Here is a 14809-nt window from a genome sequence, read left to right as displayed (position 1 = left end):
GTCTAAAAAATGAGGCAGCATAAGCAAAGCGCTGTGTGCGACGTTTCGTGAACAGTAGGCAGTTAGGCACCATACCAAAGTAGTACCGTTTAATGTTATGACTTAAATATTATAAAATATTTATCTGATAGCAATACTGTCCTTATTTAACAATTCTTAAATATATTCCTCTTCTTATTACAATTCCGTCCCTGGATTCGATCACGTTCCCTCCGATTGTGATGCCAATTCCGCGGCATGCACGCGAGCGTCTCGTCTCCGGCAGTACGAGTCAACGAACAACGTGTTCTCCTCAGATACTTAACTATTATAATTATTGCACGCGAGATATTATTACATGACTATTCACGAGAATTACGTCTTTAACAGCGTCAGAAGTCGATGATTTTGTTTATCACACCGTTGGAAGAAGGCAACCAGTCTAAGTCCAGATTTCCAGAATTGCAGATCTGGAACTGATTAGATGGCATCAACTAGTTGCTCAGGGAATATTTCTTTCTGTGCAGTTTAAACACTAGCACTTGCACTATTTTTTGTAAAAACAATATTTCAACTGAAACCCACCAAAATTGAAAATAATCAAGAGTTCATTACACGCTCCAATATTACTGGAATTACTACTGCAATGACGAACTGATATTATTGATCTTTTTTAACTTTCCTTAGGGTAAATTATTGTAATCATCTAAAAATCAAAGTTAATTATTTTTGCCTATCTTAACGTTTTGAAGGTTTCTTTACATTTTGGCATACCTTAGAATAAATAATGTGTGCGTGTATGTATGTATGGATACAATTTTTCGTTCAAGTTTTCTGGCGCATGGATCACCCGATTAGAATGGTTCAGAAAACATTTGATTTTTATTGATAGAGAGATGTGCAAATTAATTTTTGGCAAAGGCAGGTCCAGCCCTTTCGGAGATACAGAGCAAAAAATGCAGAATATAGTAATAAAATTGTTGAGAGAACGGAGCATCCAATTTGAATGTCCAAAAAAATCCAATTCGTAATGATGAGGAGAAGTCGTAATTAGGTTTTAGCTAAGACAGGTCCAGCTATCTTGGAGATACAGACCTAAATCTTCGATTGAGTTTAAAAATAAAATAAAAAATAAAATTTTTATTCTACATAATATATTAAGACTAAGGTGTTTAATCTGAATAATACTAGCATAACTATATCTCAAAAGCTGAATGATACTTGCATAATTATATCTCAAAAGTTGTTCTATTAACTCAATTCTTTCCAGTAATCTAGCAAAGTTCAACCATTAGACTTTCAATTTGATCTAAAAAATACCTACCAGTAAATAAGAGGTATTACTCGGTCACGATACATTAGTGGTGATATTAATTCTAAATTGTCCAAAAAGAGGACAAGCCATTAATATTATATAAAGTTCTCTAGAATTCTAGACGACAAACTAACTGGGTTATGGGTAATTATTTTTGTACTCTATATACAGTTAGAATGCGGTTTTATTTATTATTTAACATTAGGAAATGTGCCGCTCTATAATTTAACGATTGATCGACATAGAATGGTGAGGAATAAATGTAACAAAAACTTAATGTATTGTAATTGTTAAATAACTAGACTCTGCCGAAAAATAGACCAATGTTACCTAGGGCAAGGCTATATTACGTAGTGTTTTGCATATAAAATGGTACTAAAAACTGTCAAAACGCTATGTATTTGCTGTGCAGCCAAGCGTTTTACACATAATAACTTCACTCATGTTATTATGCCATATCACAAAGATGCACTTATGATAAGATTATTTTTTTGAAGTTTGTGCGTCTTCTAGGTTAGGTTTTCGATCCAAAACACCTAATTGCACAGCAATCACTTAGCATTTTTTGGTAGAACTTTATATGAAAAATGCTACGTAACAAAGTCTTGCTATAGCAATGGTCTATTTTATGGCAAAATTGGTCTATTGTATGGTAAAAGCTCGCAGAGCCGAGAAGTTCAAATATATTTGCTCCAAAATATTTGGTACATGAGATGTATTATACCAAAGCTTTGATTTTCATTTTCATTTTTTATATGAATATTTTTTAACTAGTTATTTAACAGCAATCAGAACCTTACGTCCTATAAGCTGTTAGGCTGAAACTTTTCCTTACTTCGTATTTTTTAGATGGTAACCCAATGGTTAATCCATCCATATTTGATGATTTTTGTTATTAGAATTAATCTAATAGGGTGACATAATTTTTTCATTTGTAAATAAAATTTACATTTCCCAATTACCATTTCCAGTTTGTTATTCACCTGCAGCTCTTAATGTCACAACTTCGTAGTAGCCTGAATTCCTCGTACCACGTAAATTGTCAGCAAGTCTTTTAAATTCAAATCCTCGTTACCCATACTTCATAAATTAATTGCCCACTCGTAAAACTGGCATGTATTGAAATTATTGCATAATTTATAGCATTAGATGCTAGAAATGATAGAGCAGAATGTGTAACCTGACATAAAAACTAGAATACTTCGGGTAGTTCAACATTGTTGGCGCACCCATGAACACCTGTCTTGCATAAAAATGAAAGTCGCCAAAAAGAAAACCCACGATGATTAGATTGAATTTATATACATGTGTCAATTGACAATCAATAATAAACTTTTGTGTAAAGGTGATAGAATATACATATCATAAATTAGAGAAATTTGTTTGGAACTATACAAACATTGGCAAGGATACGAATATTGCCGTTTTAGTAGTAAAGTAAATACCAAAGAGAGATAATACTAGGGTTTCAATGGTATTTATATATATATATATATATATATATATATAGACATACAATTAAAATGTAATAATGTATCTATCCGAAGAACACGTTTTTGTCTCTATAATTGCTTCATATATGATAAGACCTCATGTAAAAACTATGTAATAACTAGGAAATGTTAAAAGCACTATAAAAAATTATTTTCATGTACGGCATTGGCAAAAATAAACTAATCATAATTACACAAGCATTAAAAATGGTAATTTCAAACCCACGTTTTCTAGACAATATTCTCTGAACCATTTTTTTCATCATTTACACCTACAAGAGAAGTCAATATTTTGCAAGTCATAGGCAACCGACCGAAATGAAATTCATTGTCATAACCATAAAAAATAAAAATTAACTCACCAAAGATTATTACGCATTTCATTAAAAAAAATAATTTAAACCGTGACTTATTAACAATGCCTAGAACGAGTTTTATGAATAGTTTTAATTTATTTATAAAGAAACTGGCGTTATGAAATATAACTGCTCAGATAGATCGGTGTTGTTAATTAGCTTGCTTAATAAGTATTCAAATTTTACTTGCACAATTATATTTGAACATATATAATAGTATAGGCTTTATATATCACAACTTATACAATTTTAAAATATAATTGAAACTTTATGATGTCTCTTTTATAACACGTAAAGTTGGGTTTTATATGTAAAACACATGATTGCACAACAAATACATTTTTGACAGTCTGTGACCACCAACTCATACGAATATAAACCCGCAACATAGCATCACCAGAACATTTCTATTTTATCTGAAAAATGGCCCTGAAAACACGTTATTTTTATATTATGTACAAAAGTGTTAAATATTGAACTAATTCATTGATTATCTAATACTAAAATTATTTATTTATTAAAATAAGATTCGAGAATTTTTTATAATAAGCAGGAATGGATTGAAAATTTATGGAATAAAAAATTTATACTTATTTTTCCCACTTTTCAAGTTTAGGTTCTAAATTTTCATAATTAATAAATAAAAAAAGTTAATTTCTGATCCCACGTGGTTTCTTAACCTAAAAAACACAATTTGGTTCAAAATGACAGATTTTTTCTAATTTAATTTTTTAGTGTGATTTTCTTCTGGTTTGTATACAGAATTTTATTATTTTGTGTTATTGTAATAATGTACTTTTGTAAACTTTTGTAAAATTATATTCAAAACATATCAGAATAGATATTTGAGATATAGATATTCAAAACCTACGATGTGTTAAATGATTAATATAAAAAAGAAGATGTAGAAAAGTAATAGTAATATTTTTTAATGAATTAAATAGTTAAAATAAAATATATATGTCGCTATTTATTTAGATAGATTGATAGATTTATTAAAATTTAGGAAAATAGTTTAGAAGTAAAAAATTAATGAGAAATATTGGAAATAAGACCATTAACGAGTAATAATTTATATATTTTTTGAGATTAGAATTGGAAATTTAAGAAATAATTTTAAAAAAATAATTGAATTTTTATTACCATTGAAATTAATTGAGGTTATGATTTTGATCCGATTTCTTCATATATCTAATCACTTACGAATTAAAATTCGGGCAACACGTACGAAAATGAAAGTTAATGAAATCGGTTCATCTACAATAATTCGTTCAAGAATTCTGGGACTCTCTATTTCATAAAACTAAACGTTTAACCTCGAGGCAAATATTTACTTCTCATAATAGCAAAATTAGCGTCCATTCAACGACTCAGCAAAAAACTATGTCTCAGCAAAATATTTTTTTGGACAAACGTTATCTAACAAAAACTATTGGACATATTGGTTATTAGCAATATTCTACAATCAATACAACAATTATTGCTACATGCTGCGTTATTTTGTATAAAAAGATGCCATGAAAATTTTTTATTAGTGTCGTTTGAAATCGATTTGCAATAAATCATTGTTCTTGATTGCTAAATCAAAACGATGTGTCATGCTATTTGACTTTCGCTCATGTTTTCATACAATGGTTGAAACAATTAAGATAAAGTCCTACGAATATTCGATTAAGGTTTTATATGAGATGTTCTGTTATATAGACATAATTCTCTTATATTATTTCTCAATAAATTGTATGTGGGTTACCAAGAATCTTGAAGATGCACAGTTTGTGGGTGATATGTATTTCCACATCTTCCATTCATTCAGCAAATTAAACCAACTCAGAAAATGATTGACATAAATTAACAATTGTTTATAAATATTAAAATATTATGAAATTTGTTTATTAACTTCGCGTAGGGCAAGGTATAATAATCGCAAAAAATAGAAAATAAAAATTTTTATGTATCTTTACGTTTCAAAGGTTTCTGAACATTTTGGCATACCTTAGAAATACTGGATGTATGTGTGCGGATACAAATATTCGTCTACGATTTCCGGAACACAGATCAACCGATTTGAATAATTAAAAAAACATTCGATTCGTATTTATAAGGAGACGTGCTGATTAGTATTTGACAAAGGCAGGTCTAGCCACTCCGAAGATACGGGGCAAAAAGTGCCAAAAACGATAAATCAGCTTTTAAGAGAACGGAGCGTCCGATTTTAATAACTCAGAAAACATTTAATTTGTATTGACAAGATGGAGAACTGATTAAATTTTTGGGAAGGTCCAGCGGTTATAGACTCTCAATAAAAATAAGTTAAAAAAATGTCATTTGGCGGTCAGAAATGTTTATTGGACTTATGCACATCAAATTACCAGATATTTTATAGAGATTTTTAAAGTTTGCACACTTTTTGTGTAATTTTTTTAGGATTCCATACCAAGATTTTTTAATACGGTACGGGAAGTTCCAGCAATTTTCTTCAGGCACGATGCCATGCACCCCACTAGTTTTTGTTTTTTTTTGATTGAAAATTAATTATTTTGAATGAGATTTTTTGAGGTAATTTTACCTTAGTCCAACCAGCATGAATCTACTGAGAGTAATAAAGCTAATTAGTAAGAATTAAGACTTAGCACTTTGACACTTTTCTGCCAATTTTGAAGACGTTTTCAAGAACATGCGTTTTTATACAGATTGAATTTTCAATTTTTGAACTTGATACAGTTTCAGTTTCCAATTTTTGAAATTGGTGCAGCCGTTTTTGAGAAAACGTCGGCGACAGATCAAATTTAGTCTCATACATTTTACAATTTTGATAGCAAACCATTCAGAATGACTTGAAGTGTCAAAAAAACACAAAATTAGCAAGTCGGATTTTCTGGCAAAAATGCACCACAGAACGCATAACATAATCCGTTATTACCTTCCGGATGCGCAATCTAAAATTATTCCTCAAGTTAATTTACCGCTTTATACAATTGAAAACAGTTTTCTATCTAATTCCAAAAATATTCAATTACACCAGATTTCATCTACTTCAATTTCCATTACAATTTCCTCGATTCCTCTAAAATCTTAATGGGAATTGCACCTGCCTGCCTATGCGTTCAGCGCTGGTGAACTTCCTGATCTGTTTTTGAATCTGCAACGTGACTATTACTGCACAACCTGATTTGAAACAATCAAAGCATAACAAATCAGAGGCAGGAAATGATATAATAAAAAAGAGAAAATTATAAAACTCTACAAGAAAGTTCGAGTTGACTATGATCAAGATATAGACAATTAACGGCATAATATACATACTTAAAATACTTGCATGGTAACAGATACAAAGATACGATTTTTTTCTGTAAAAATATGTATATCATGAAATAAAAAATATGATAAAATTCATTTCTATTCATATTAATGTACGGTAGAGCTATTTAGATTCTGATTGCTATTTAATTGTAAAAAAGAACCATTTTATTCTATCTATTTAATATTCAACACATATCGATCATAACTATAGAGCAACTAAATATTTATCTCAAACGTATTAGTTTTTCATATCTAATCAGGTCAATTCGATAAAAATCGATCTATATGAATAATTGAAATCTAAACTGTACTACAAAAAGTAAAAACTTTATACTTTTATATTCATGTATCAAAATAGTTTTAAATTACATCGACTTTTATATAATATTAAAATCTATTAATAGATTTTCAATGTGTATTCAACATATATGCAATTGCAATTATTTGATAGGTTTTATAAATGCGATGAGCCTTCTTATGATAATATTTCGAAAATGATATAATATAAACTTATTATAAGTCAACTCAATTTTAAGCATTTATGTATTATTTATTTATTTATTTTTCTGAATATCCTATTTCCTTACTCCTTAAAATGCGGTGTACCAAAAAGTAGTATGTATTATTTTCTACTGTATGTTTTTTTAGTTAAAATATGCTAGAGCTTATTGAGAACACTTCATAATGCATAAACATTTCTTTATCGCAAAAATTATCGAACTCATTTTCCATGCCTATTGTACTTTGATTTATTAGACCCATATTAACCTAAGGTGAATGGACTGCATATTATGCGATCCTTTTCCTTTTTGCAATTGCATTCTGAAGAACAATTACTATTTCATTTGTAATATAAATAAATGAATCTACGATTTTGTATTTAACATTTAGCATATCATAGAATTTCATATTGGAATAGTGATATTTCGATTATTTATCAAAATCGAAGCTCAAGATGAGAAAGTGGTGATATAACCATTAAAATTTTGGACAAAAATTCCAGTATATATTTAGTCAAATCTAAATCATACGATCGAAACTTCAAGTTCACGAAAAAAATCGAACATTTACTCTATTATTTATTATAATTTGTGGTTTTTATTACCAACTATTACCTGAAGATAGAAGGTGCATGATATTGGCTTCAAGGGCTTAACCTGACTAATTACAAGAACAACAGTTAATGATTATGTAGCCTGAGCTTGCATACATAATCTACTAATTATAATAATTAAGATAATAATTTTAATGAATATGTATTTTATTTTGTGTCTAACGTATCAGATAACGATAATTATTAGTTAGTATTTGTTAAAATTTGAATGCATTAACTAAGATAATAATTTAAACACTGCATCATTTTTATGCAAAAGAGGTAATGATAATTTTGTTTTTTTTTTTCATTAACAATCAACATGCAATTAGATTTTATAAGCAATTTGGTAAAAGTGGACAAAATAGCAAAAACAATCACTACAGTCTATAAAACATCAAAAATTCTGATTGCAGTTTAAAAAAAACTATAAAGCTATAAAAGGCAATTTTTTTAACGTGAACTATATGCAAACACGTCTATCAATATATAAGTAATTTCTGTTGAAGCAGAAAAAATAGGCAATTATTGTTTTCAATTTAATTCATTCATATAATAAATATATATTATTGGAATCAATTTGACCATAATTATCCCCATTTGCTGAAAATTTTATTTTTTTATTTTTTATCAGTAGATATAATCACAATCCTGTCAGATATTGAGCGTCATTGTCATCCATTTTTAACATTTGAACTTTTTTAAATAATTATTGAAATATATTAGTGTTTATGAATGTCTCACTTAAGTACTCGTAATTCTTTAAATAAGTCACTAAAATAAATAAATGTTAAGTCAATATTTATAAACAATTATTAATTTTTTTCTAACGTGAACTGTATGCAAACACTTATTTATTATGAATTCAATGAGTTTTAGATAAAATATAAAAATTAGTTGGCATCGTTCTCAGAACTTTAGTTCAAATAATTCATTCATGTATAATAATACACATGAATATAGCACACTATTAACTTTTCTCAACGACATTTTTTTCGCAGTAGTGACACTGCTGTACAAAACAGCGATCCGCCCAAAAGTACTACTGATTAACATTTTTAAAGATTTTCTTATGATTATTAATAAAAATATATTTCAAAATTGAGAATTGCACTTAAAATCAGAATAACAGTTCAGCATTCTCAATAAATTAATGTAGAGTGATAAACAATGAAGCAAAGGTCGATACTTTGAATGTCGTCCATAGACGACACCTGTACACACAGGTAGATATGTAGATATTGCCTATTGGCAACACTCATAGGTAAAGGGTTGCAGTGGTTTCCAACCTTTTTAATAAAAAAAAATATTTCGCCTCTCATAATTTTTTCAACAATTTCATTTTATTTTTCACCTGATATTATCAGATTACCAATTAATATGCAATACTATGTAAAAATGCTTAAAAAGTAATATTAATTTCAAAAATTTCATTTAAATTTCAAAATTTTCATCAAATATTATTTCAAAAAATTTTGGGTTATTTTCGAAAATAGTATTTTGGATGTATGCTCCCCCCTAAGGAGGCGCGCCCCACATGTTGGAAACCGCAGGATTAATATAATAAAACATCAAGAATATTATAATTTGTTGTGAATAAATCTTAAATCTTCAATTAATCTTATTATTATTTCCTTACCTTTTGGCATACCGCATGGCCCCTTCGTCCTGGAGTTATCAAGAAAATCCAAATCAAATTTTCGCGCCGGCGGAAAAGTCAATGAAACATGAGCTTCCACATATGAAAAATACACACACACTGCGAACAACAACAACGATATAACACTCGCCATTTTCTAGTCAATAATTTTCCAAATTTTCACTTTGTCATTGAACGAGAAAAATTTAACAATTTACATACACTATCACTAACACCTAACAGTTTCTTTTACAAATGTTACAGGTTACACATTTTAGTTATTTTAACAGGTCACACTTGAAAAATCTCCAAATCTTCGTGTGTCTTCCAGTCTAATACATACGATGATTGTATTCGATATATTTTTTTAGAAAGTTGATTTCGTATTGGATAATGTATGCGTAAGATTTCGCTTTTTAATTTTTAACACATGTCTTGTGCGCGGTAGCTTTCTTGAGGTCGAAATCGCCGCCTGAAATAAATTAACACCTGATTTAGCTCACACCGAAAAAAATATTGATAAAGCAAGTTAGACTAATTTTTGTGCATGGTAAATAAACATTATCAATAATAAAAAATATTTGATGTATTAGCAAAAGCGTTTCAACAATAATTCTGATGCATTGGATTGGCATCCGATTTAGACATACTGGGTAGTACCAAAAATTTGCTGATGTTCCGTGATGGCATAGGTGCAGATATTTGAAAAAAATCTGATGTTAAAATAATTAAAGATTAGAAATTTAAAAAAAAACATTTATACCGATCAAATTACCAGTTAGAGTAGCTGAATGTACTTATTGTATAGTTTGCTATGTAGAATAAAACGAACAAACAAAAATTATACCGATGCCTATATATTATAATTTTTAAACTTTTTAACTTAGAACCTTCTTTTTGAAATTTATTTAATAAAACATATTATTTGGTGTTTAAATAAATGTATTAATGAATTATGAACATATTATTTTTGACCAAGATAGTTTCTCAATATGGCAACATCAAAAAATCTCCGAAACGTCGAATAAATGATTTAAAAAAAAAAAATTAAGAAGGAAGCTTTTAGTTCATAAAATCAAAAAAATTAATAAGACGTAGGAAAATTAAATGAGAAGTAATATATATTTATTATTACCAAGTCTATTTATTCAATCATACTTTTTATAAATTAAATAAATAAGCTTGGTATGCATAAATAAATAAATCATGAAAATCTATTTACGTTATTTTGTTTATAAAAATGGGTTTAAAATATATATGTATGTAATTATTGATTATGAATATAATCCTATACAATATTAATTGATTAAAAATACTCGACTAAATATTTAGCTTATTCACATACTAAAATAAAATTATTGAATATTTTCCCGAATAATATTTAAATTTACTTCTTAGAGCTATTAAAATTTTTTTTTTTAAATAAAATTAGTTTTGTATTTTATATTTAGTATAAGGATTAATTACTTAATTAAAAAACTAATTTCTATCAATATATAAATAATTGCTGTTGCTCGTAGTAAAATACGTAAATACTGTTTTTAAGATAATTTTTTGAATATTAATTTTTACTCTACTTTATTTTTTGTCTCGATTAAATATTTTGCTTGATTTTATAATCAAATAAAATAAAAGTAATTATCTTGAATAATAATTTAAAACTTACAATATAAAAATTACATTTACTATATATAAAATAAAGTTACTAAAAAATTAATAATATAAAAAAATACTGTTTGCTTGACTATATTATAAAAATAATATAATTGAATATTAATTCTCAACAACTGCATAATTTTACTCAAATAAAAATGTTGAATATTATCTCAAAATATATTTTATTGATTTTGCTTTATAAAATAACTAAAAAAATAATATTTACATCAATAAAATATGCTATTTAAAATGTTTTGCTTTAATATAAACAGTAATTATTTAAAACTAAAAATTCGATCAATATATAATCAACTTTTGCTCTTAGTAAAATAAGTAAATACTGTTTTTAAGTTAATTCATTTATTGATTATTTTTATCTCGACCATATTTTTCTCTCGACTAAATAATTTACTTACTTTTATAATGAAATAAAATTAGAGGTAATTATCTTGAATAAAAATTTATAACTTAGATTTGCTATATAAAATAAAGTTACTATAAAATTTAATAATATAAAATAAATTTTTACTGTTTGTTTGAGTTTAATATAAAAAATAATAATTAAATATAAAATCTCAACGATTGTATAATTTTGCTCAAATAAAATTATTGAATATTATCTCGAAATATATTTTATTCATACTTCCTTAATTTACTAAAAAAAATAATATTTATATTATTAAAAGATGCTATTCATAGTGTTTTGCTTTAATATAAACAGTAATTATTTAAAACTAAAAATCAATTACTATTGCTAGTAGTAAAATATAAGTAATTACTATTTTTAAGTTAATTCATTTTTTTTCTCGACTAAATATTTTACTTGATTTTTTAATGAAATAAAATTAGAGGTAGTTATCTTGAATAAAATTGTTTAGAATTTGCTATATATAAAAAACATACTAAAAATTAATTACTTACAATGATTCAATAAAATTCATTAATAAAAAATAATTGATTATAAATACTCGACAACTATATAATGTTTCTCAAATAAAATTATTGAATATTATCTCTCGAAATGTATTTTATTGATATTGATTTATAAAAATACTAAAAAAGTAATATTTATATTGATAAAAAAATGCTTTTTTTAATTTAATATGTTTAGCTTTAGTATAAATATTAAATTTTCTAAAACTAGGTAGCTAAAATATATCAGTATATAAGTAATTACTATACCGAATAGTAAAAAACAGTAATTACTGTTTTCAAGTTAATTAATTTAATTATTACATGAATTATTAATATAATAAATAGATATTATTGGATTCAATTTGACCATAATTATTTGCAGAAAATGAATATTCTTTGTCAGTCAAAAATCTAATTTTATTTACATTTTCAAAAAAAAAACACAATCAGAATCCAGTCAGATGTTGGGCGTCATTGTCACCTTCACATTTTTAAAAATAATTATAGTTCAACACTTAAAATATATTAGTGTTTATAAATACCTTACTTAAGTACTCGTAATTCTTAAAAGCAGTCACTAAAATAGCTAAATGAGAAGTCGATATTTGTATAAAATTATCAAATTTTTGAATCTACAACGAACATTAACGTAAAAATCAGATGTATTGGTATCAAATAAGAATATTTTATATATAAAAAATGAATAACTGCGTAGTATGAATGTTTTATACATAAAGATTTCGTTTACTTATTACGTCGATTTAAATAGTAGTTATGCAAATATAAACAAATCACTTAAGCAAACCATGACATGCTTGTTTAACGTATTTTTATAAATTATTATACTAATTTGATTAAATAATAATACAAACCTATATTGCATATCTTTAACTCCTCTCATAAAAACCTAGGATCAACTCAAGATACAACAACACTTATTGCAGTTTATAAAACCATATGCCACACAAAACCACTGAATCACCGTTAAAAACTAATGAACGAAATCAATTAATACACTCGGATTAGATTAAAATTTTGTATTGACACGCAGTCGAAATACAAATAAATTGAAAAAGTTTTTTTCAAGTATTTTGTTGGAGAGAAACTGTTTAAGAAAACGGCGTCTTTCACCTTTGGCGTTCGCCTAAGAACTCGCTCGAGACGACGCGAAGCGCTCGCCAAAGACGTTTAACTTAACACGAATCGCAGGTGAAGCTCAGAGGTAAATATACCTGTCCGGCGCCTGATAATCAGGTCATAGGTAGTCGTAAAAGTATCTTTGGTTGATAATCTTCTAGGTGTATTATAAAATAGTTTTAAAGGGGTATTCATGGCATATTCATGGTATTCTAGACCAGGGCTTCTTAAACTTTTTTATATAGCAACCCTTCAAGCTTAGGAAATTTTAAACGAACCCCTCCTGCAATAATAAATATATATTGATAGAGGTAGATGTATATCGCACTATTTTACAATATAAAGGATTAAAGAATATGTACCCATTCATATCACATATATATATATATATATATATATATATATATAATTGGAAACGTTGACAATAAAAACTATATATATATATATATATATATATATATATTATATATAATATATGACTTATGATTGATTTCTGGAGGGGGCGTAACATCAAGTAAAAAAAAGAGAGTGAAGTAAAGATTTTTTCAAACATCTTTATTTTTCCATACGTTTCGACGTAAAATTCTACGTCATCTTCAGTGGTTTTGAATTATTTATATTATCACTAACACATATTAATATAACTTGTAAAAATTAATAATTATAGACAAGCAATAACTGTCAGTAATTTCTTTTTTTTTAATAAAAAGAATAAAAGATAAAAAGTGATTAATAAATAAAATATTATACGTAATACACTTGCATCCGAGGCCAGTGCCAAACAGAAAAGAGGGCGTCTTGGGGTGCATGGTTCCAACTCTCCTGGTGATCCGAAACATAAAAACTAGATGGATTCTTAATTATTATAGATGCCGCTATCGTATGAACCTTGCATAAGTTAAAAAAAAAATATTTGTTTGAATGGCGACAGTTTGAAAAAAAAATTTTTTTTTCATGTTTTTTTTAACAATTCCGAATTTTTTAAAAATACTAAATGAAAAGTTATAGTTTTGGAAAAGGTCCATGCGATAAAGCGATGTATAGAGAAGATCCTCTCCAAATTTGAAGTAAATCGGTTCATTAGAACTCGAGATATCCTTACCGCCAGCTCGAAAAAAGTAGTTCCGAGAAAACGCGTTCAAAGTTTTGAGACTGGTCGGACCCAAACCGAGGCCACGTCACTTAAACGGATATAACTCAGGAAATAATAGTGATTTGAAAAATCCTTTTAATGACATATTTCTGAATAACTAAACTTAGAAAATATGAAAAAAAAATTTTTTCGATTTTTTCAAAATTACAGTAGACAGTAGAAAAAAATTCAGCTCAAAAAAGTTACTCAAACATTTAATAACATTTATAGTTCTATGTCTATTGTCGCATAGTGCACACATTCGTTTAAAAGTGCAGTAATTAATTTTTATGAAGTGATAACGGCAAAGGCAGCAGTAAGGTGTAATCGACGCCTTAACGGATATTTTAGATATTTAATACTGAGATAAAATATCTTATAGAAAAAATAATATTTATAAATTAAATCTTATATCTTATCTTATAATTCTTATCTCATCTTATCTTATAATCTTATATAAAGACGCATTTCTTATACGCTAAACACCTACATCATAGGTTCCTATTCGTGTATTTCTATAGCCTTACGTATGCCTATACGTTGCATTCTATACTACATGCCTTACATCTATACCATGCGCTATATTTCATCACATACTCTCAAATCCCTACATTGTATACCGAGTACACCTAACCTATATCTACTATATATCCTATTACTATAATTTTTTTTACACGCTACATTAACCCTACCGAGAATCGAACCCGGGTCCGCCGCGTGGAACGCTACGACCTTAGCCACGACACCACCGTAACGCTACAATCAACCGTCTTTTTCGCGTGTCGTCGCGCCAC

At 27.3% G+C, this 14809-nt stretch overlaps 1 protein-coding gene across 1 annotated transcript in view; it reads right to left on the bottom strand.

Moving 5' to 3' along the window:
- The window catches only part of LOC113366849, a 208669-nt gene extending 199340 nt beyond the window's left edge, over positions 1-9329 (bottom strand). The window contains exon 1 of the mRNA XM_026608501.1: positions 9176-9329. Coding sequence (XP_026464286.1) covers positions 9176-9329 — 154 coding nt within the window. The remainder of the gene's footprint in view (positions 1-9175) is intronic.
- Positions 9330-14809: the final 5480 nt, after the last annotated feature.

This window comes from Ctenocephalides felis, unplaced genomic scaffold (assembly GCF_003426905.1).
Source record: "Ctenocephalides felis isolate EL2017-DRISC unplaced genomic scaffold, ASM342690v1 CF-g0.4_SCAFFOLD_01170, whole genome shotgun sequence".
NCBI classification, from domain to species: domain Eukaryota; kingdom Metazoa; phylum Arthropoda; class Insecta; order Siphonaptera; family Pulicidae; genus Ctenocephalides; species Ctenocephalides felis.
The sequence above is the reverse complement of the archived record's forward strand: the minus strand, read 5'-3'. Positions and strand labels throughout refer to the sequence as shown.